Source organism: Bos mutus, chromosome 15, assembly GCF_027580195.1.
Source record: "Bos mutus isolate GX-2022 chromosome 15, NWIPB_WYAK_1.1, whole genome shotgun sequence".
Classification (NCBI taxonomy): Eukaryota; Metazoa; Chordata; class Mammalia; order Artiodactyla; family Bovidae; genus Bos; species Bos mutus.
Window position 1 is genome coordinate 25,695,456 of NC_091631.1, and position 22,560 is coordinate 25,718,015.

Here is a 22,560-nt window from a genome sequence, read left to right on the forward strand (position 1 = left end):
CCTGGGGACCTGCCTCAGGGAGTTCCCTCCAGCTCTTTCTTTGTTGTACATCCATGGCTTCCTTTGCCCCTGAGCTGCTCAGGCCAGAGACATGCAGTGACCCCAGTGCACAGCTCTACAACTCAGCCTTGTGAAGCCTCAGTTTCCCTTTCTGTAAAATGGGACTATGGGGCTAGATCAGCCATTCTCAGAGAAGGCTGAGATCCCTGAGGATCCCCAGGATCCTTTCAGGAAGTCCATAAAGCCTTGTCTTTTCCACCAGCATATCTGTGAGGCCAGATTTTCTTCATACACGTCAGCCAAAACAATATCACATCAGTATGGATGTGTGGCAGAAAATCAGGTTGTCTTCTATTGAGTTGGCCAAAAAATTCAGAAGCAAACAAACTTTTTGGCCCACCATAATATTAAGTCAGATACTAAAGATATTTGAATTTGAAAACCTGTAAAACAGTGCCACTCTTCTCATTAATTTTTTTATACTGACAAATGTATTTTCTTAAAAATATGCTATGTTATTCTGTAATGGATTTTTGTGGTCACTTTTTAATGAATTATAATTTTAAATGTCCTGGTTATCATTTGTAATATGGTAAATATCAATAGATATGACATACATAAACAAAAGCTCTTTGAGGCCCTCAGTAATATTTAAGAGCATAAGGGGTTCCTGAGGCCAAAAAGTGTGAGGATCTCTAGACTAATGGTCTCAATGGGACCATCGTGTCCTGATGGTATCTGAGCTTACCTCTTGGGATCAACTCAGTCCTGGCTGAGTGAGATGTTCTTTGTTTGTCCTCATGAGTTTCAAGGTGAGAAAGTGTGGCATGTGTGTATGACGGGTTCTAGTATCAAGGTTTTGGGGGATCCAGGAGCATGTTTCATCCTCCATCTCCCTTCCTGAGGATACAGACTTCCAGCCCATCCTCCTCTTGACTTTGGAAGATCCATGGCAGGTCCTGATCCCACCGCAAACCCAGGGAAAACCACAGATCCCCCATCCCTGGGCAAAGCACCAAGCCTGTTGCCCTCCCCTGCCTGGTCTAGTCTCCCAGCAGTTTCAGCAGTCTCCCTACAGAGCCACAGGAACCTGTGGGAAAAACTTCCCGTTCTGCTATCACAGACCACACAAGAAAGTGTTAGTCGCTCAGTCGTGTCGGACTCTTTGTGACCCCATGGACTGTAGCCTGCCAGGCTCCTCTGTCCATGGGATTCCCCAGGCGAGAACACTGAAGGGGGTTGCCATCCAGAACAGAAGAGAAAATAAGCCACAGACAGAGCGGCTGTGGGCAAGGGCTGACTCCCTGATCCCAGCAGGCCAGCTGCGGAGGCGGGGCGGGGCGGGGCTACAAGTGGAAGGTGGGCGGGGCGGCTGGCTGGTGGGGCAAGACTCACGTAGATGAGATGGTCTCGGTATCTAATGAGCAGGTTGCGCAGGATGCCGGCTTCATTGAGGTCCCCCAAGCGGATCATGTCCTCCACGCCGTGGACTGAAGTGGGGTGCATGGGCTTGATGTGCGTGGCGTTCTGCGGGGAAATCCAGTGTTCCTGTGGAGATGCCCAGTGGCTAACGTCAGCTTGTCCTCCTGGGACACAGGCTGCACTCTGCCAGGGAAGGGTCCCTGGAGGGACGGGAACCCCGGATATCTGCGACCCCATAAGGGCCTCGTCCTCTCCTGCGGCCAAACACAATCAGTTCTAACAGGTTGACTCCCACGAGTAGAAGTGATACCACCTACCCTTAACCTCCATGGAGCGCTCTTCCTCCTCTTAGGAAATTCTCTTTTCCAGACCTTAGAGGTGGGCACGGCAGGAACTTTGGCCCTACCTTGTGGCCGTCATAAAAGGGATTAGTCTCTCCAGTCAGTTTATAGGATGGAGTGAAAAGTGTAATAATTGGACTTAGACTTGACCTCAAATCCAAACTCCAGTAAACAGTAGTACAAAAAGTTACTCGGATAGTGCAATACTACTGCACGATCGCCTGCTGCCACGGGGTGGCAGATGGTTGCACATCTGGGCAATTGCCTTGGCTTGTTCATAGAGCTTGCAAAGCCCTGGTTTCCTCTGACTGTTGGAATCCTCACCTCCCCACGGAGGTCTCCAGCACCCTCTACTCACAATCCTCACCTCTCAGAGAAATGGGAATCGCTCCGGTGCTCTGTAGTATGGCTATAACCTGAGTCAAACCTCCAAAGACCTCTGGGTCCCTCTCCCTCTTCCCAAATGCCAGAACCATAGGAGCCTGAGGACCAGGCAGGAGTCAGGGTTCCCACGACTGGGTCAGGGCCTCCTCTAGGCGTCCCCACACCCCGGGTCTCCCACTGCAAGGCAGTGGTCACACTGGGTTACCATTGTGTGAACACGGTTCTGGCCCTGACCCCTCAATTTTCCCCAAGTCTGGGCGGTTAGGTTCCATGTTTGCTATAGCCTGGTTCACAGAGCTTCAAACAGGGGCCAGGCACAAAGACAGGGCAGAGAATTCCTGATGAACAGATGGCTGACTTCTGACTACTAGGAACCAAGTCTGAATTAAAAGCCAAGTCCTAGTCATGGAGAGAGCCCACAAGTCCCCTATTTCAGCTCCCTTACTTTACACGAGAAAACAGGATCAGAAGACCAAGGCCCTCAAAGAGCTCAAGGACAGGCTAGCCATTGCCAATGACTCCAGTTTCCCTGGCATTTCAAGGCACTTCCTGGGCCAGGGGCATTGCATTCCAGGTCAGGCCCTCACACAGCCCTGACGTGAATGGACTGGATGGCGAGATCAGAGAACCCTCCTAGACTTTCCAATCCCGGGTGGAACATTCCTCTCTTCCATCCCATTTCTTGATAAAAGTTGATCCAATTGGAAAATTCCCTTTCCCTACTTGGTCCTAGGCCCTAGCATGGGCCAGAGGGGACACCTTGCCAGGCAGGCTGTCTGCCTTCCCCACTCGACCCCAGCCTGTTTCCATAATTCCTCCACAGGACACCTCAGCCCAGAGTTAAGAGGTAGCTCAGCCTCCGCAAGACCCGTAGCCCTGTGCATGTCAGTTTGCTTCCCTGAACCTCTACGACCTCATGTACGAAATGGGGATGAGAATAACAATCCCCTTTTCTTAGGGATGTTGGGAGGGTTAATAGATATGATAATGGTCAACTTTTGTTTCACTCCTGTCAGATCTAAAAAGCCCTAGTACCTGGTAACTGATCAACCAATCCTGGGTATTATCACTCTAACGCCTTCTAGTTTTTGTTGCAAAAGAGGTGTATATTCTCATTTGTTCCTCTTAACATTGCATCATGGAATTACTGGCCCTGTTTTACAGTGAGGCTGTACACTGGAGAGGTAGAGTGCTCTGCTCAGTTAAATGGCAGAGCTGAGCCTCTCCCCACTCCTTTCCTGCATGGAGAGTCACACAGCTGAGGTCAGCACCCCTCAGGTCAATGTCCACAGACAGCTACCACACAGACCAAAGTGTAACCAGGACAGAAACTGAGGCCTGGCCCTGAAGGTATGCCAGGGAGAGACACAGAGGGCCTGGGGACACATTTGGGAAAGAGCTGACCTGGCAATGAATTCAGAGAGACAGGGACCATGTGCTCTGCAGAGGAGGGGAAGAAGGGGATGTCCAGTAATAAGAATGGCTTGGACAAAAGCAGAGTATTAGCACTTCAGTGAAGATGGGAACCGTGGCCTCTCATTGATTCAGCACATCTTCATAGAGAAACTTCTCTAGGGAGAGCTTCATCGTGCTCCAGGGAACCAGATGTGACTCACCTGGCCTCAGGTTGGGGGAGTCTGTGGCAGACAGAGAGGTCAAAGATGATAGCTTATTTATTAGTAAAAAAAAAATAAATAAATAAAATGACAAAAAAAAAAAAAAAAAGATGATAGCTTGGAGGTGGAGCAGGGAGGGAATGGGAGTGGGAAAAGCTGGTGCAAGAAGAGGCCAGAAACTGCCGCCCCTCCACCCGCCCGGGCCCAGCACCACCGAAGCAACGCAGGCCCCATCCTGTTCCCAGCCAGTCAGTCACATTCCTCCCCACTCTGCAGCCCCCATTCTCAGGGCCTCTGTGGGGGCGAGTGGGAGTGGATCTCTGGGATCTGGTGACACAGTTACGGGACACCATCTGACATGCAACATGACCCAGGTGAAATTCAAGCCTGCAGGCAGAGTCCCTGGGCCCCACCCCGGGGGTTCCAGGCTGGTTCCTGGACCTATCTGTGCTGCCAGCCAAACCCCGGCCCCCGTTCTGCACCTGCAACCTCACAGGGGCTTCCTAGAGGGCCCTGGAACTGGAGCCTGTGGGATGACACTGCGGCACTCTGCTTTTAAAGCCCAGGGGACAAAAGTGTGGTTAACAGAACCGGAGCTCCAAAGTCACCACTGAGATGTCAGGAGAGGAATCACACACACGGGGCCGGAGGCCCGGGATCCCGGCCCCTCACGCAGCATCCCTCACTAGCTCACTAGTGTGAGTGGTCCTGGGGTCCCTCCCTGGACTCCAGTTTCCCCTTGAGGTCACAGAGGCTGTCCTCCCTGCCCTTCACACACACTGTGAGGACTTAAAGACAGAACTTGGGTCAAAGGGCTTTGCAAACCCCAAAGCTGGTACCTCTGGAGGCTGCAGGGATAAATAATAGTGATGCCCCCACCTTTCCACAGCCAGTACTGGGCCTCCAGGATCCAGAGCCCATCCCAACCCCCCAACAGAGCCTTCTTCTCCAAGTCACTGCACCCTTTCACTTCCATCAGACTTGGAGGCTAAGACGGGACTCTGTCTATGTCCCCAGCACCACCCAAAGCATTGGGTACAACCCAAATTATAGTGAACTGCATCTCCCCAGTCCCTCACATCTCTACCAAACCACAGCCTTATACTCCACACCACATTTACACATGCCCCCGCCACATACACATGTGCCATGCCCATGAACACACGTCCAGAGTTCCCAGGCTTCCCCTCTTCCGGGCCACCCACCCATCTTCTCTAAGACTGGACCCTGACTTTAGACCTTTCCTTCTGTCCCCAAGGCCCCACTCTCACTGCCTCTGAAATTTACACTTCCAGTGGCCCTTTCCTTCAGAGTCACAAGAGATAAAGGGTTCAACTGTTAGACTGATTCCTGGGCATCACTGGGGTGGACAGTGGATTCATCTGATGCTGTAACCCCACAGAACCAGACTGGCTGTTTTCAGAGCACCTCCCCATTTTCTGAGTCAATAACCCTGTGAGATAGTTGTCGTTATCTCCATTTTATAGAAAGGGAAACGGGTTCAGAAGGGAAAGAGATTTGGCCAAGGTTGCATAGCTTGGGCATCAAGTGGGCAGGATGGGATTTGAATCCAGTCTCTCTGATCCCAAAGCATCCCTGAACCTAAGGAGCGCCCAGGCTAGTGCCACCTCCCTGCGCCCACCATATACACTCGCACGTCCACACAGACACACATCTCTAATACCAGGCAGAATGGACCGAAGTACTTATGGAAATTAGAACAAGTATCGTGGGGCAAAAGCGAGGTTCCTTCTCATGGGGGCTGTCAGGAAAGCTCCATGAGGAAGGGAGCTCTGAGAGGCAGAAGTGGGGCCCAGGAACTGTCTCCACCCCCCTGAGGCCGGTCCCTGCTAGGTACCTGTGTCAGGTCACCGCCAGCCTGTGCCCCTGTCCAGGCACAGGGGTGGGATGGTAACAGGCTACTCACATTGCCTTCATCGTCCACCACCTGGATCTGCCCAGAATCACAGAGCTTCACCACCGCTCCAATGGGCACATCAAACTCCTGTCCGGATCTCAGGTCCATCCAGACGTAGTCACCCTGTGGGTGAGAGAGTCCCAGGTGAGCAGAGAGGGGCATCAGGAACACCTTCCGAGCAGTGCTGTGCCCACCCCGACCACCAGCGGCTCTTGCGTCGACCACAGAAGAGGAAAGAGACCCAGCTCTCGTGGAAGCCTTGGTGCCTGGTCCTCGGTTGGGCACTTACACAGTGTCATGACTGTCCCCAGTTTACAGACGAATAAGCAGAGGCTCAGAGAGGGGAACAGATGAGACCACACAGCTAAGCAGCTTCAAACCCAGGCCTGCCCAAAGCCCGGCTCTCCCCAAGGCTCTACATCACATACAGGTACAGTAGACACATTGCGGTTTAGGCAGAAACACCGAAGCACCCAAACCACTTCCCCTCCGTCCTAAAGGAGTAGTTCCCCCAGACATTCAAACAGCCTCCATCACCTCCAAGGTCAACACTCACAGTCACAGCTATGACCTCCCTGCAGTGACACTGCTGGGCCCCGTGACACACGTGGACATCGCTCTCAGCCACACTGTCTCCTGGCTTGTGGGGACAGCCCAACAGTATCTCTTGGGGGTGGGCAGAGCGTCACATCTGTATCCCTTGCAGCATCCGGCACAGAGCCTGGCTCTCACTACATGCTCAGTGAGCATGCACGGAAGCCACATCTACAGCCCAGAGTCAGAGAATGGATTTAGAAGAACTACCTTTCAGCACTGGCATCAAACATGCATGTACTGAGCACCTACTAGGTACAAGGCACCGATGGATCTAAATGCTGGGGATCAAGCAGTGAGCATGGAGTCCACATTCTAGTTGGGAGGAGCCAGAAAAAATACTGAGGAAATACATTCGGGTTGGAAGGAGGCAGAAAACAAGCACCTGAGCAAGTAATAGTCACTTGGGATAGCTGTAGTGTGGTGATGACAGTGATCCCAATGCTGGAGAATGACCAAGCCAGCCAAGCAGAGATCCAGTAGCTGGGGAAGCCACTCTGTGGAGGAAACCTCTGAACTGAGACCTGAAGGGCGAGAAGCAGACAGGCTAGGAAAGAGCAAGGGTAGAATTCTGGGCAGAGGAAATGACAAGGGCAAAGGCCCTCAGGCAGGAAGGAAGGACTGATGAAAGAGAGGCGGACAAGAACCAGGACTCATAGACTCTTATTCACCTGGAGGTAAAAGCTGAATTTTATTCTAATCTTAAGAAGAGTGTTCTTTTTGGTGGTTCCCAAATTCCCTAGAGGGTAAAAGAACCTGGACATTCTAATGAAAACATCAAGCGGCAGTTAGAAACGTAACAGCGGCTAAAATTGATTCACAATGAAATGAGCCCATGGGAATGGCCCAGTGCAAATAGCTCTGGGCTATGAGACTGGGTTATTGATATTTCTCCCGGATAGTTCTCAAGAGAAGACTCTTGAGAGTCCCTTGGACTGCAAGGAGACCCAGCCAGTCCATTCTGAAGGAGATCAGTCCTGGGGTTTCTTTGGAAGGAATGATGCTAAAGCTGAAACTCCAGTACTTTGGCCACCTCATGCGAAGAGTTGACTCACTGGAAAAGACTCTGATGCTGGGAGGGATTGGGGGCAAGAGGAGAAGGGGACGACAGAGGATGAGATGGCTGGATGGCATCGCTGACTCGATGGACGTGAGTCTGAGTGAACTCCGGGAGTTGGTGATGGACAGGGAGGCCTGGTGTGCTGCGATTCATGGGGTCGCAAAGAGTCGGACACGACTGAGCGACTGATCTGATCTGATCTGATGAGACTGGGTTTGGGGACCTGCTTGGGACCTCAGACAAGTCCCTGACCTCTTTGAACCTCAGTTTCCACATGCCTCAGTGAGGGGTGGGCTTGTTGAGTACCAAAGCCAACTTGCCACTGTTTCAGCTTCGTGTTCCCATCAGAACCAACTACTTTTCAGCCCCAGCTGACACTATGAACTTCCCTTCGTGGGAGGTCAGCACATGTTAGAAACATGCTAGCTGCAAACCCAAGCTTTCTCCCAGAAAAACTAAGAAACTTTGGAGAGCCTTTGGGAGGAGAGGAGAACTCATGTGTTTGCTGAGTATCTACTGTTGCCCAGGCTGTATGGTTACTTCCCATAAACTGCCCTGTTTAATGCTCACGACTGCTTTAATCCCAAATCCAAGCTATGTTTCCTGCCACACTCCTTGCCCTCTCTAAGTGCTGACCCAGGACCACCGGACACACCCCTGCCCAGGCTATTCTGTTCCACATCCCCTCCTCCCCTCCCCATCTTTCCACTGAGTGGACATTTATCCAAGAGCAAACAGCAACTCTTCCCAACCCCTCCTCACTGCCCCACCTCTTTCCTCCTCCTCTCCACCCCCTGAAGAGTTAGTTCAGTCATTTGGAGCACATTTGTGGAGAGCCTGCTGTTTCATTCCAGTTTCATTCCAGACTCTGGGGACAGAGCAGTGAAGGGAAAGCAGAGGGTCTAGTAAGGGGAGCCCCAGGTTGACGCTAAATGAGGGGGCACTCGGAGGATGTGGGCAGCGGGCACATAGGGCCCCGTGAGCCATGGACGAAGTTGGACATTAAGTAGGACAAGAAGCTACTGGAAGATTTTGAAGCAGGAGAGGGTGACACGATGCATTTACATTTTTAAAAACTTCATCCTGAGAAGAGAACCCAGGCATTCCTCCAGACTCCGGGCCCCTGGGCTTGCCCCTTACAGCCTGCACCAGGCTGGGTCATCACTGTGTGTGCCCACTCCTCGCTAGCCTGCAGCCCCCTGAGGGCAGGGCCGATCTGAGTCTTCCGTCTGTGATTCCCCAGAACCAAACATAGAGAAACTCTCTCAATGAGAAAGAGAATCAGAATGTGAGAGTGTGTGTGTGTGAGCATGGGTGTGAGTGTGTAAGAGGGAGCACATGACAGAGTTCATGTGTGTGAGAGAGAAAAAGAGAGACTACCTGATTCCCGGAGGCTGGCAGTGGCACCAGGACATTGCTCTCTGCACACTCAATACCCCTGCAGCAGGCCAAGTAGTGACTGACATGCTTCCCTGGAATTAACCATCTCACTGAACCTCATCACAACACTTCGACAGAGGATTCCACCTCTACTTCATCTCCTCAGAGAGGTCAAGACCCATGCCCAAGGTCACACAGGTGTTTTGTGGTAGAACCAGGAATGAAGCCCAAGACTGGCAAACTCCAAATCCAGTCCGGTCTCCCAACACCCCCACCCTAGGGCCCCGCCCTGAGCCCAGTTCTGCAAGCAGAACAGGAAACACTAATAGGGTTCCTGCCTGGAGACGCTTAGTGGACTCAAAATGCAAACTGGAAGCTCCAGCTGGGGGCACCAAAGCAAACAGAAGTGACTTTAGAACCCTCCTAGCCAAGGACTGTCATCAGGAGGGCAATGACTTGATTTTCTCTTCTCTTGATCTGAACTTGAGGAAAGAAGCAAAAACGGCAGCTAAGAGGCTTCCAAGAGGACTCGGGGAGCTGAGAACCTCTGAGAAGACAGTTACCACTATCCCATGGAAAGTACTTGGGGCATGAGAGTGCAGCTGGATTGTAAGGGTCCCCATTTTACAGATGAGGAAACTGAGCCCAGAGAGAGAAAGTAATTTGGCCACCACCACTCATCAGATCAGTTACTCATGAGACTGCAAACAACTGCAAGGCAGAGCCCGATCCCAAAACAAGGTGGGTCAGGAAATGCTGATGGGTGAAGGAAGGAGGGGAGGAGGGAAGATGTAAAAGAACACAACACTTTTTTGAGGGGCAGGAGGAGAGGATAGGAGCGTTGGGCTCAGGTCTAGCCCCATTGGCTTCTCCCCACAACCGGACTCCAGGCAGCCTGTGACTGCATCTGGCCCCATTCCTACAACCCTACCACCCCATTGTCAGGAGAACCCCACTGGGGAGCTTTCCCCCAATCAAAAGTTCCATTTGTGAGACTCCTGCCCCTGTGTGGCTATGTAAACTGGAGAAAGTAACAGCTTCTCCACCGTCGGATGAGCGGCTCCCAGCCCCCACACAGTGGCTTCCTAGATGGATTTGCCTAAATGTCCTCAAGGGCACTTCACAGCCCTAGCCCACACCCACCACAAACCATGGTAAAGAGTTCTGGATCCAGGTCCCAGTTCTGTCACCAATGCTGTGCGACTTTGGCTAAGTCTTTCTGTCTCTCTGGGCCTTAGTGTTCCCCAGCCTTAAAATGGAAGGAGTCAGTGCTTGGAAAGATAAGAGACCCATGCAAAGAGGAGTTGTCCTTGATGTCCACTTGCCTTCCCCCTAGGCATGAACCCAGAATCAGATCAATACTGACTCCCCCGCAAGGCCTTAGTCTCTTGGGCCTCCCTCCTCCCCTGGGGAAGGGTCTGAGGTTCAATCCCTGTTTGTGAAATGAAAACCAGTATGTTTTAGGACATATCCCCGCCTCTCCCCCCACTTAGGGGCTTCCCTGGTGGCTCAGCAGGTAAAGAATTCCCTAGTGCAATGCAGGAGACCGAGAAGAAGAGGGTTCGATCCCTGGATGGGGAAGATCCCCTGGAGAAGGGCATGGCAACCCACTCCAGTATCTTGCCTGAAGAATACCATGGACAGAGGAGCCTGGCGGGCTACAGTCCATGGAGTCGCACAGAATCAGACACGACTGAAGAGCCTGAGCACGCAGGCTGCTCTTCCCTGGGATTCTCCAGGCAAGAATACTGGAGTGGGTTGCCATTTCCTTCTCCAGTGCATGAAAGTGAAAAGTGAAAGTGAAGTCGCTGGGTCCTATCTGACTCTTCCGGACCCCATGGACTGTAGCCTATCAGGCTCCTCCCTCCAAGGGATTTCCCAGGCAAGAGTACTGGAGTGGGGTGCCATTGCCTTCTCCAGAGCACGCAGGCATCCCCTCCTTTATCCTCATAATCACTCTGGGACACTGGTGGTCTTAGCCCTGTTTTCACAGGTGGGAAAGATGGTCCGACTGACTTGCCAGAGGGGTGGGTGAGTAAGGAAGTGTTCGGTTGCTAACCTTCAGGGAAGGAGGGGCCTCACAGGCCACGCTTTCCTTCTACCAGCTAGTAGGTGGAGGGCACCTGGAAGCGCTCCCTGCTCTGGACCAGGGCAAAGGCAGGGAGTCCCCTCTGGGCACCTCCCGTTTTCCAGCTGCAGAAGCTCCCGGCTCAGAGGGGAAGAGAGGGGGCCAAGTGCACGCTGGGCACGGGAGGGTCGGAGGATCAGAGTCTGTATGCACCCTGGGGTTTTGCGACCCTGCGGCCCGCCCGGCTTCTAAAAGGCGCGTCCTCCCCGCACCGGCCCGGGGCTCACCGGCAGGACCGCGTATGTCTTCAGCGCCTGGTTCAGGCTGCGCACCAGCGCCCACTTGCCCTTGCCCGGCTGCTTGGCCCGCGCCTCTGCGACGTCGCCGGGGTCTGCGGCGTCCGCGGGGGCGCCGGGGTGGGCAGGAGGCTCCATGGCGCCGAGGGCCTGGTGGCGGCCGGCTACAGTGGCAGCACGTCTCGGGCTCCCTAATTCACCTAATCCCAAGCGCGCCGGGGAACCCTAAACCCAGCCATCTGCCGCGGGCCCATGGCAACGGCGGCTTAGGTGACGCCTGCGGGCGGGAACTGGGAGGGGGTGCCCCCAGGCCGCTTTGCCCCCTCCCACCCTGGCTGGACCCCGACCACCTGACATCACTGGGGATTCCGGGCTGGCCTCACAGGGACCGCAGCCTGTGGCACCCAGGAACCGAGCTGCAGGGCTGGGCATAAAAGAGGCCCCTGGAACCTCACCTTGACTGCAGCTTTGAAGAAAATCAGTGTATTTTCTACAGAAAGAAACGTGGGGATGTTTTGGAATAGAACGCAATACACTTAGTGAATTTTTTAAGACTAAAGGCCAACGGCATCAAAGATCTTTCTGGTCCCATGACTGCCTCTGGGGAGTGAGGGTGGAAAGAAGTATTGAGGTTGGAGGGGGAGGGGGCTCTGTGGGGAAAGCCTGGAAGAGTCTGTCTCTGGTCCTCCCCCACCCTCCCAGGCCACCCAATGGGTGACCTCCAGCTCAAAGAGGAGGCACTAGGGCCTACAGGAGGGCGGCCCCTGGTCCCCAGGACAGCCAGACACCTCTAAGGGCTCAGACTAACCCAGCAGTGGGCATCAAGTCGGGCTCCTGTGTCCCGGCCACCACACAGGCTCCACTCCATGCTGGACTGCAAGCCACAGTGGGCACCGTCCACCCAGAAGGCATGGGATGCCCAGGCCCTGCAACTCTCCTCCTACACCTGCCTTCTCCGCTCTCCCTGCTTAGCTTTATCTTCCCCCTCTTTTCTCCTACGCACTCTTCAAGGTCTCATCTTTGGCCCTCAGCATTGTCTGGAATTCTGGAAGACCCAACCTTCTGCTCTAGACAAGCAAACCAGGGTGGGGAACAGGGGAATGGCAAGAAAAGAGATGGCGATGCCTCACACAGAACCCGGAGCTGCCCCTCCGGACCTGACCTTCCTTCTACCCCCATCTCTGTTCTAGCCTTGAAGACCCAGCACTCTGCCACCCAGCACATGGCTGACTGACTGCAGTGATTCCCAGCTACTTCCTGGGCCCCATCAGGGACACTGCTTTCAGGGGTCCTTCCCCGACTTAAGCCCAGAACAAGCACACATATCCCTCCCTGCCCACCCACTCAGGGGAGTTCATGGAAACAGGAACCAGACCCTAAGACACAAAGGGAGGGCTGGGGAATGGGCTTCTATCCTTCCATCTGTCCATTTAACCAACCTTCACAGGCTCAGACTAAGGCTTAGGGGATACCGTCCTCAGAGCTTCCAGCCTGGGGGATGGACAAGGGTGGTACTGCCAGACAAGGAACAGTTTAACCCTGGAGAGACAGGATAGCATGGCTGCCAAGAGGCTGGACTCTAGAACCAACACCAGTTTAATGCTGGCACGGCCATTCAAATGCCGTGGGACCTTGGGCAAGGTCCTCAACCTTTCTGTGCCTTTGTTTTCTCATTAGTTCAATGACAGTTTAACAATACCTCAGGAGGTGCTGCGAGGATTAAACAGGTTGTGTGTAACTCAGGTCAGTGCCTGTTAGAGCAAACGCTGTATGAGTGCTGGTGATTACTAACTGAGCAAGTCATGTTGTTGTGGTGGTGTGATTTTTCAGGCAGACATGAGGGGGAAGAGTGTTCCCGAAGAGGGGACAGCAAAGCACAGAGAAGCAGAGGTAAGAAGGAAGAGATGGTAAAATAGGTCTGGTTGGTGGAGAGAGGCCCCCTGACAGAGAGCCAGTAGAGGACTGAGAGGCTGGCCCTCCCTGACCCAGACCCGCTGCTCGACCCCGGAGTACCCAGGCCGCTCCTGAGCTGGAGCCTGGGAGTGGGCCCTTTCCCTGCAAGTTGCACTCACCCCAGGCCTGGGAGGCAGGTCTCACGCTGCTGGGCCCTCTCTGGAGTCACACCAGGTTCCCTCCCAGAGCCAGGGTTCATGGCTCCCCGAGCCTTGTCTCCGGCTGTCTGGTCACACAGGACAGGGCCCCCCAGGAGGCGGAGTGCTCCACCAGGAGTGCTTCCCCTCCCTCTTCCCACCCTACCCCACGCAGCCACCAAGGCTGCACTTGGCCACGTGCCCCCTGGGCCCCACACTTCACTACCTTTCTTTACTCCCTCTGCACCTCACACACCACAGTGCCACCTTCACCTCCACTATATCACCATATGGTCCAGTTCTGACCCCCCTCCCCCAATTTTAAATATGGGGAGATTTTGGTTCAGAAGGGGTAAAAGGGAACTAACCAAAGATGCATAGCAAGCTGGAACCAAAAAAAAAACCTTCCAGGAAATAATTATGCCAATTGTCATCAGTGAGTGATGTCAGCAAAGAGTAGAGAACTCTGCCAAGAACTCTTCAGAAACACCAAAACCCAGCAAAAATTGTCAGTCAACTTTACTAGAACTCTAGAAAATATGCACAAGTTGACAGTCACCATTGGAACACTTGAGGAAGAGAAAGGGGACTGAAACCCAGCAGGAGAACTGTGTGGTACTTCAACCCACTCATCCTTCTCCAGCCTCCACCTTGAGGATGGCAGCCTGTATCCTGCTAGGGGTTACTGGGGTCAGAGGGAACAGAACAGACCTTGATATCAAAGAATTATGGTGGTTTTAAACTGTCTGGGGACTCCCTGAAGAAATAGTACTAAAAGCTTGTCTTTATTCCCCAAGTAGGAACACCCCCAGGGTGGAGAAGTAGCTGTGGAGGGCAGGGGTGGGGTAGGGGTCAAAAACATCCAAAGGAAAATGAACTATCCACTGCCTTCTGGGGGTGGAAAAAAAAACCAATTGGAGCAAACAGCTCCAAAAAGAAAAGCTCAAAAAGCCCGGAAGAAAGACAGGAGAATGAGGTGCTTCAGAGAAAAGGGGCTTTGAAAAGCATATACCGGGGAGTCTAGAAGACCACGTACACACCCAGGATTGGACAAATGTTCAGAGAAAGCATGAGATGACCATAAGCTCTGACCTCAAGCTCCATGCAGACAGGGAATAAAGGCTAAGGCCGAGTTGTAAATGACCTGAGAGGGTATTAAAGTCACACCCAAACACACACATGCACAGCCCAGCTGTAAAGATCAAGATTTTCTAGTTTTGTTTGTTTTTTTTTTTGGCTGTAGATCGTTTAGAGACTTCAGTGACCACACACAATAGAGAATGTAGTCGCCATAAAAATAGTTCAGAAAAGTCATTAAACAAAACAACAATTTACAAATAAACAGCAACAACAAAGCCTGAGGAGGCGGAGAATCTGACTTCCAGAATTATCACGTTGTAATAATCAAAATGTCCAGTTTTCAACAACAAAAATATGAGAGTTGCAAAGAAATAATAAAATATGGCCCATTCACAGGAAAAAAAAAAAGTTGATAGAAAATTTCCCTGAGGAAGCCCAGACATTGGACTTAATAGACAGAGACTTTAATCAACAGTTTTAAATATGCACAAAGCACTGAAGGAAACCAGAACAACATCTTACCAAGTAGAGAATATCAGTAAAGAAACAGGAATTATAAAAAGGGACCAAGTAGAATTCTGGAGTTCAAAAATAACTAATGAAAAATTCAGTAGAGGTGTCATCAGCAGATTTGAAAAGGCAGAAAGAAAAACCAGCAAACCTGAAGATACTTGGAGATTATCCAGTCTGAGGAGCATAAAGATAAAAAAGGATTAAGAAAAATGAGAAGAGACTAAGAAACCTACAAGATACCATCAAGTGGATCAACATATGCACAGTGGGAATCCCAGAAGGATGGGAGAGAGAGGCAGAAAGAATATTTGAAGATATAATGACCCCAAACTTGATGAAAGATATAAAAATCTACACATCTATAAAGGTCAATAAATTCCAGGTAGTATAAACTCAAAAAAATCCTCACTGAGACACATTATAATCAAACTGTCAAAAGACAAGGGCAAAAAGAGCATCTTAAAAACGAGAGAGAAATGACTCATCATATACAAAGGATCTTCCATATGATTAGTTGCTAATTTCTCATCGGAAACCATGGATACCAGAAGGCAGTAGGATGATATACTTGAAGTACAAAAAGGAAAAAGAACATGTTTCAAACAAGAGTTCTGTGTGTGGCAAAAATATCCTTCGAAAGTGAAAGAGAAACTTGAACTTCCCTGGTGCTACAGTGGATAAGAATACACCTGCCATTGCAGGGGACACAGGTCCAATCCCTGGTTCGGGAAGATTCCACATGCTGTGGGACAAGTAAGCCCACGAGCCACAATTACCGAGCCTGCACTCCAGAGCCTTAGAGACGTAACTACTGAGCCCATGTGCTGCGACTCTGAAGCCCAAGAGCCTAGAACCTGTGCTCTGTAGCAAGAGAAGCCACCGCAGTGAGTTCAGGTACCACAACGAGGCGTAGCCCCCCACTGCCGCAACCAGAGAAAGCCCTCACACTGCAGTGAAGACCCAGCACAATCAAATCAAATAAATAAATAAATAAATCATTTTTTAGAAAGTGAAAGAGAAACTAAGACATTCCCAGATAAAACTTGAGGGAGTTTATAGCTAGTAAACCTACTCTATAAGAAATGCCGAAAGTAATCATTCAGGCCAAAATTAAATGGCACGAGACAGCAACTCAAGCCATACAAAGAAATAAAGGATCCAATAAAGTAACTACAAAGGTAAATATAAAAGCCTGCCTAATTGTTATTTTTGTTTTGTAACTCTGCTTTTTTCCTATGTGATTTAAAAAACAAATGCATAAAATAACAAATCTATGTTAATGGGCTCATAGCATATAAAGATGTAATTTCTGACAGTAACACTATAAAGAGAGAGGGCTGAAACTGTACAGAGTGTTTATATACTACTGAAGCTAAGTTGCTGTTAACCCCCACTAGCTTGTTATTAAATGTAAGGTGTTAATTGTAAACCCCAGTAGAAAAAATCTGTAAACTCCAGAGTAACAGCTAGAGAGAGAGGGAGAAATGAATGAGAAGGGAACCAAAACAGTAGAGCGGGGGAAAAAAATTAAACACAAAATAAGAGCTTGAGATTAGATATAGTAGATATGTACTATTATATATAAAATAGATAACCCAACAAGGACCTACTGTATAGCCCCCAGAATTGTATTCAATATTTTATAATAACTTATAAGGGAAAAGAATCTGAAAAAATATATGTGTATGTCTGTATCTATGTGTAACTGAAGCACTTTTCTGTGAACCTGAAACTAACACAATATTGTAAGTCAACTATACGTCAATAAAAAATAAAGAAATTTTTAAGTCATCATAGAGGAGCTGAGGGGGGGAAGATATGACATATAGAAAAATAGCAAAATGGCAGAAGTAACTCTAAATGGAAATGAATGTAACTCTCTAATTAAAAGGTAGCAGTTGGCATAATAGGCTAAAAGAAATAAAACATAATCCAATGATATGCTATCATATCTATAAGAGACTCACTTTCGATCTAAAGACAGAAATAGGTTGAAAGCAAAAGGATAGAAAAATATATCCAAGCAAAATAGTAACCAAAAAAGAGCTGGGGTGGCTATACTAATATCTGACAAGATGGACTTTAAATCAGAAACTGTTACAACAGACAAAGAAAAACATTATATTTTAATAAAAGACTTAATCCAACTGTTACCAACAGTCCACAAATTTATCTTCAAACTTCACTCTGATCTATGAATCTGGGCAAAGTACATCTAGTCCCTCCACTGGCCTCACCATCGAGCCAGAAATCATATCTTACTTAAGCAGAGCAGCCTTCCCGAGGTCCTCAAAGAAGCAGGTTACATGTACCATGGACCTCTGGGTTCTCACGAGCACTAGCTAGCCTTGCAACCTGGGGCAATTCCCTCTCCCTGAGACCACAGTCTCCCAGCTGTATGTGAGGGGCTACCGCAACGCCTCAAAGCCTTCCCTAGCACCGCCACCCCCCACCCACCCCATATCACAGAAGCCTCCCCATCCCCAATATCCCTTCCACCCCACTCCACCCCCGCTTCCCCCAGGACTCCTGCTATCACAGTTCTGCTTACGGGGTGCCCTTGCTGCGTTTCAGGGCTGTCTCCGCTTTGGTCTGGAAACTCCTCCAGGACAGGGAGTAGTCAGTTTATCTCTGCATCCTTTGTGCCCAGCCTGGTACAGAGAAGGGGCTGAGTGCCACTTTGCTGGGTGGGTGGGTGAGACTGTGGCTGGAGGAAGTATCTTCTGGCACACTAGGAACCTCTAGACACTCCCCACCCCACCCCACCCCCACCACCACTCCCAAAGCCATCAGCATCATGGATCTGCTCAGACTTCCACAGGGTCCCTAGGAAGGAGCTCATGCTCAACAAATGTCCCTTCACCCAGCAGGGGAAGTCTGAGCTCCTCTCCTGAGCCCTGTGCCCGCTCCTTGCGCCACACCCTGTACCCTGCACAGCAGCCCCCTTGCAAGGTCTCCTCTCCTTGCGTGCTGCCCCCCTCACCAGCATGGCTCCCTATCCTATCCGGACCTGCCCCAGCTCGTGTCTAAATTACTTTGTCTGGGCTTCAATTTCTTCACCTGTGATATTGGCACAAAGATCCTTACCTCACTGCCTTATGACAATAAAATGAAATCAAGTATATAGAGTACCCAGCATATAGTAGGACAGATGTGGATGCTACTTAAAGGATTAGAATCCTTAGCAAATGAGTAAAATTTTTTCCTGAGTGAAGAGATTTGGATTCTTAACACATCTTTATGAAGATGTTTTCGGTGCCTGGTACTCATGGGGGCTCCACACAAAGGCTAGGATGGGACCCTCTACATATGGATCAAGAATCATCATATTCTCTGTGGTCTCCTCAAAGAACTTATCCCAAATAAAGTGAAGGAGAGAAAAGAATGGAAAACCCTCATACACAGGAATGCTATTAATATGATTTTAGTAGTAGTAATTGTGGCAGTTAATCTTTTTTGAGCTGAGTCCATCACTGGGCAAGCATTGCCTAGTGTTATCATCTTTTGTCCTTAAATATCCCTTTGAGGCCTACCTGTCATTATGCCCTAGCCCTCCAAACCAAATGAGGGTGTAGCCACAATCACTCATTCATTCAGCACAGAGCCCCATCTTTGAGAGGGCTGGTACCAGGGCTGAGAGGCAGTGGGGGGCAGGATGAAGGCTGTCCCCCATTTCTGGGCTCACCAGGAGGCCCCAGTAAGGTAAGGGAAGAAGGTGGAGTGTGACCAGGCTCTAATGTGGGCAGGACAGGGAAGGGTCCCAAAGGCAGTGGTCACAGTGAGGCCTTAGAAGTCAGCCAGGAGATGGGAGACGAAGTGCTCAGAATGGGCAAGGGGCAGCAGGAGGAGGGAGGGGGACCTGGGAGGCAGATGAAAGAAGAAGCACTTTGATTGAACCCCTCCGGGCATTTCATTTTCTCAGCAGACAGGCTGGCAAAGGAGGTTTTTATCCTTGTTTTGACAGATAAGGAAACTGAGGCTCAGGAAGGCTGAAGGACGCACTCAAAGTCCACAATAGCAAAGCCCAAGACGAGCTCAAGGCTGTGTGGCTGGCTGGCTCCCCAGAGCTGGGACCTCATTCAGGACCAGAGAAGTAACAGGAATGTGCTTTCTGTGTGAGGGGTGGGCAGAGCCAGGTTCAGGTGAGGTGGGCCAGGGTTTGGGGGCAGGTTGGGAGAGGGTGGCCATCAAGGCAGAGATCTCCTGAGGGAAAACGCCCTTGGGGGCTATGGGTGACCCAAGCCTTTCCTCTGGAGTCTGCAAATGTCCCCATTCGCCCATCTCTGCCTGCAGCTCAGTTCCTGGCACCCAGCCAACACTCGGTGACAGTGACCTTCCCTTTTTTGGTGGTCTTGGCCATCTCTGACAGTCCTTTGAACGGACTCTCAGGCCCAGGGGCTCTAGAGGGGGTCTCCTCCAGCCCCAGGACAGAAGTCTGTCTCTCCCGATCCTACCTTCTCACACACAAATCCACATACTCACACTTAAACACACAGCTGCCGGATGAGGCTGCCTATTGGTCCCAGATGGTCCTGGAGGACATGAGGCCACTGGTCAAGCCCCCAAGGGCACACCCCCACCAGCCCAGGGGCCTGGTGCCAGGCCAAGCTGGCGCAGGGCCCACATTCCTGGCTCTGGAGACCAGGAGCTCATTAGAGCCTCGGGCTAATCACGGGGAAGGGCTGAAGGTCAGGGGCCATTGTGACCCTGGGAAAGAAGAGGGGCTGGAGGACTCAGCTAGGGGCAGCACCTCTGCTTCTTCCCCATATTACCCAGGGGCTGCAGCTCCAGCCATGTCACCCCGACTCACTGCTCCCCAGGCAGGCTCAAGGCCCTTCCAGGTCTGGCTTCAGTAGACTTGCCAACTCCCTCTTCTCTTTCCCCAAGAGTTTTCCTACATTTGGGCCTTTACTCATGCTATTCCACTGCCTGGAACACCCAGGGATTTGGAGATATATATAAATAAGTAATTTCTGACCAGCGGGGTGAGTGCAATGAGAAAGGGAGGTCCCAACAGACATCTCAGAGGGAGAAGTTCTAGACTGAGCCTGAGAGAGTCAGGAAAAGTTTCACACCTGGGTTTTGAAGCATAGATAGGAGTTTTCTAGGGTTATTCCTGGCATAGAAAGATGAAGGCCAGTGGGGTGGGGGGAAGCACTCACCTGCTGAAGAATCACCATTGTCCTTGGTCAAATGCTCCTGCTGCCCGCCTGGCCAGACACAATTCTGCAGGGAAAGAGACCATAGCAAGCCTCTGAACAAGCCAGCCCTGGAAGCACTGGGCCTGCCTGGGGTCACCTGGGCTCTTCCCAAAGCCCAGCCCCTCCTCCCTCTGGGGAACCCTCTCTGGCTTCTCTCCCTCTGGCCACAGCCCAGCCTGTGTGACCTGAGCCTCTGCCACTGTCACCAGCTCCACTGCCCAGAGCAGCTGAGCTGTTCTCTCATGCTGTTATTCAAAGGTTCCCAAAGGGCTCCTAAAATAGCAGCAAGTGCAGCCCCGTTCACCCAGACACATGGGCAAAGAGGCCCAGAGAGGGACCAAGACTTGCCAAAGGTCACACAGCAGGGCAGGGCAAATTCAGGACTAAGACTTGGTCTCTAACCACCCAGCTCAGGGCTGCCCCAGGAGTGCAGGGGACAGGGACAGGCTGGCCCAAGAGGAAGGTCAGGCTGAGCATGACCTGCTCATGACAGCCCCTGCCTTCAGGATGGTGACCCTAATCTCTCTTCCATTTTGCGTTTAAAGCCCAGACTGTGCCTCTAAAGCTTGCTTCCCTGCTTTCTCCCTGCCCTACCCTTGCCCTTAGGCCATCCTCAGCACTCACTTTTGAAATATGCCAGCCCTTTTCATACCTCTTGTCCTTTGCATACTCTGGCCCCTCTGCCTGGAACTCAAATTCCTACCTAGGTTTCATGGCACCTCTTCCAGGAAGCCTTCCCTGACCATCCCCAGGCTGCCAAGAGCTCTGATGTTTCCCTCTGTCTAGCCCTGACTATATGCATTTGCTGTCTGGTCAGGGTCTGTCCCACCCCTGCTTCCAAAGTAGGGGAGTTGATCCAGGGCAGGGTGTGGGGCTCAGCTATTACCTCATACAGCCCAGGGCCAGATCCATGGCCAGCTCAGGAAGAACTTGTGGGGCTGAGCGTGGTGATCAATGTCAACCCCAGCCCATAGGCTCTGGCAGGAGGCCCCTCCGGTCCCCTACCTGCCTCCCAGGATGAGAGGATGAGCATCAATTTTTCATAAGGTCCATTCAGAGGCACTGGGGCATTTGATCCTCTGCCCATGACACTGCCTGATACCTGAGCCCTGACCCCTGCCCTGGGGCTCCAGGATACAGCAGGCACACTGTCTTTCTGGAGACTGCACTCGGCCCGGGTACTTGGCTGGGAAGAGAATTCAACAAGGACTGCCCAGCTGTGGTGCTGGGCCTTCATGGCTTTAAGCGGGTGGAAAGGGGTTGTTGAAAGGGAGTAGAATTTAAGGGCCAAATGTAAGGAAAAAGCTACAGAATAGACTTTTTTTCCCTAAAAATAAAAACTAATCCCTGTTCAAGTTAATTACTTTTTAATTGACAACAGGGAACAGAGAACTGATTGTACATGTCCACGGAGGAGCCAGAATACTGGAGTGGGTTGCCATGCCCTCCTCCAGGGATCTTCCTGACCCAGGGATCAAACCCGCATCTCTTATGTCTCCTGTATTGGCAGGCAAGTTCTTTATAATTAGCACCCCCTGGGAAGCCCTTGGGAGAAGGCAATGGCACCCCACTCCAGTACTGTTGCCTGGTGGGGCTTCATCTCCCATTTCACAGATGGGAAATTTAAGGCACAGACTAAGTGACTTACCCAAGGAGAGAGAGAGAAAGAGATAGTGGCTGAGAGAGGCCTAAGGAGACAAAGAGTCAGGGGCAGCGGACTCTATGCCACTCCTTTCCCCCACCCTCTGCATGTCATTCCCAGCCTCCCTTCCCGTCCCAGCTCTTGTCAGAGAGATGGCAGGGGGCCCAGACCGGGAGCAAGTAGGGGCAGTAGCTCCAGGGTGGCCCGAGCCCCTGACTCCCCCGAAATTTAGCAAACCTTTCTCCCAGTGCCCAGGAGAGTGAGCAGCCTGTCCTTACCTGGCTCCCAGCTGCCCGGCACCGCGCTGCAGCTGTCACCTGCAAGGAGGGCTCAGGAAGCTGGGTTGGGGGACCTGGGCCAGCCTGCAGAATGCACCCCCTCCTCTTCAGCCTCACTCTGGGCCTTGCTCTGGGGTTGCTCTGGGTTTTTCACAGCATGACTCTCTCTCTCAGTCTCTCCCGCCCAGGGCAGCTCTCTGGCCAGCACGGCTGCCCTCTCCTTCCCACTCCGGAGCCTTCCCCCGGGAGGCGGAGTCGGAGGGCCCTCAAAGGTCTGGGTGTCGTGACATCAGCCTGGGAGGCGGGCTGTGCCGCCCAGGGCCCTGGCAGGGAGGACCCGCCACCCCGCGGGGAGGCAGGGGCACCGAGGCCTTTCTCGGCTGTGTGGCTGACCTGCGTGGAGCCAGGCCCGGGGCCCCTCTCGCCAACCTCAACTGCCTCCTATCTTTTGCAGTAATACCCACCACCTGCTCTCAGCACCTAGGCTCTCAGGAAACCTCGTTCTGATCCTGACTCTGTCACTGATTTGCTGGGTCTGGGCCCTTGCCTGCTCTCTGCTACACCTGGTTCCTTCTCTGCAAAATGGCCGTGAGAGCAAAGGACCAGCAAGCAGGGAGGGAGGTAGGGAGCCCTGCCTCCTGGCCCTTCCTCCCCGCCCCACACACACAGCCATTGCC

General features: G+C 51.7%; 1 protein-coding gene across 5 annotated transcripts in view; it reads right to left on the minus strand.

Moving 5' to 3' along the window:
- MYO7A (myosin VIIA) overlaps positions 1-22,317 on the minus strand; it is a 112,241-nt gene extending 89,924 nt beyond the window's left edge. Inside the window, exons 1-4 of one of the 5 annotated variants that reach the window (XR_011467021.1) lie at positions 21,884-22,316; positions 19,925-19,988; positions 5,691-5,804; positions 1,396-1,548 (exon numbers count right to left, since the gene is read on the minus strand). Coding sequence is in view for 3 of the 5 variants with exons in the window: in XM_070383655.1 (XP_070239756.1) it covers positions 1,396-1,548; positions 5,691-5,804; positions 19,925-19,942 (285 nt within the window). In the remaining 2 variants the exon portion in view is untranslated. Of the gene's footprint in view, positions 1-1,395; positions 1,549-5,690; positions 5,805-19,924; positions 19,989-21,883 lie in introns of all 5 variants that reach the window. The other 4 variants (XR_011467022.1, XM_070383655.1, XM_070383653.1 and 1 more) reach the window with 4 other exon arrangements.
- Positions 22,318-22,560: the final 243 nt, after the last annotated feature.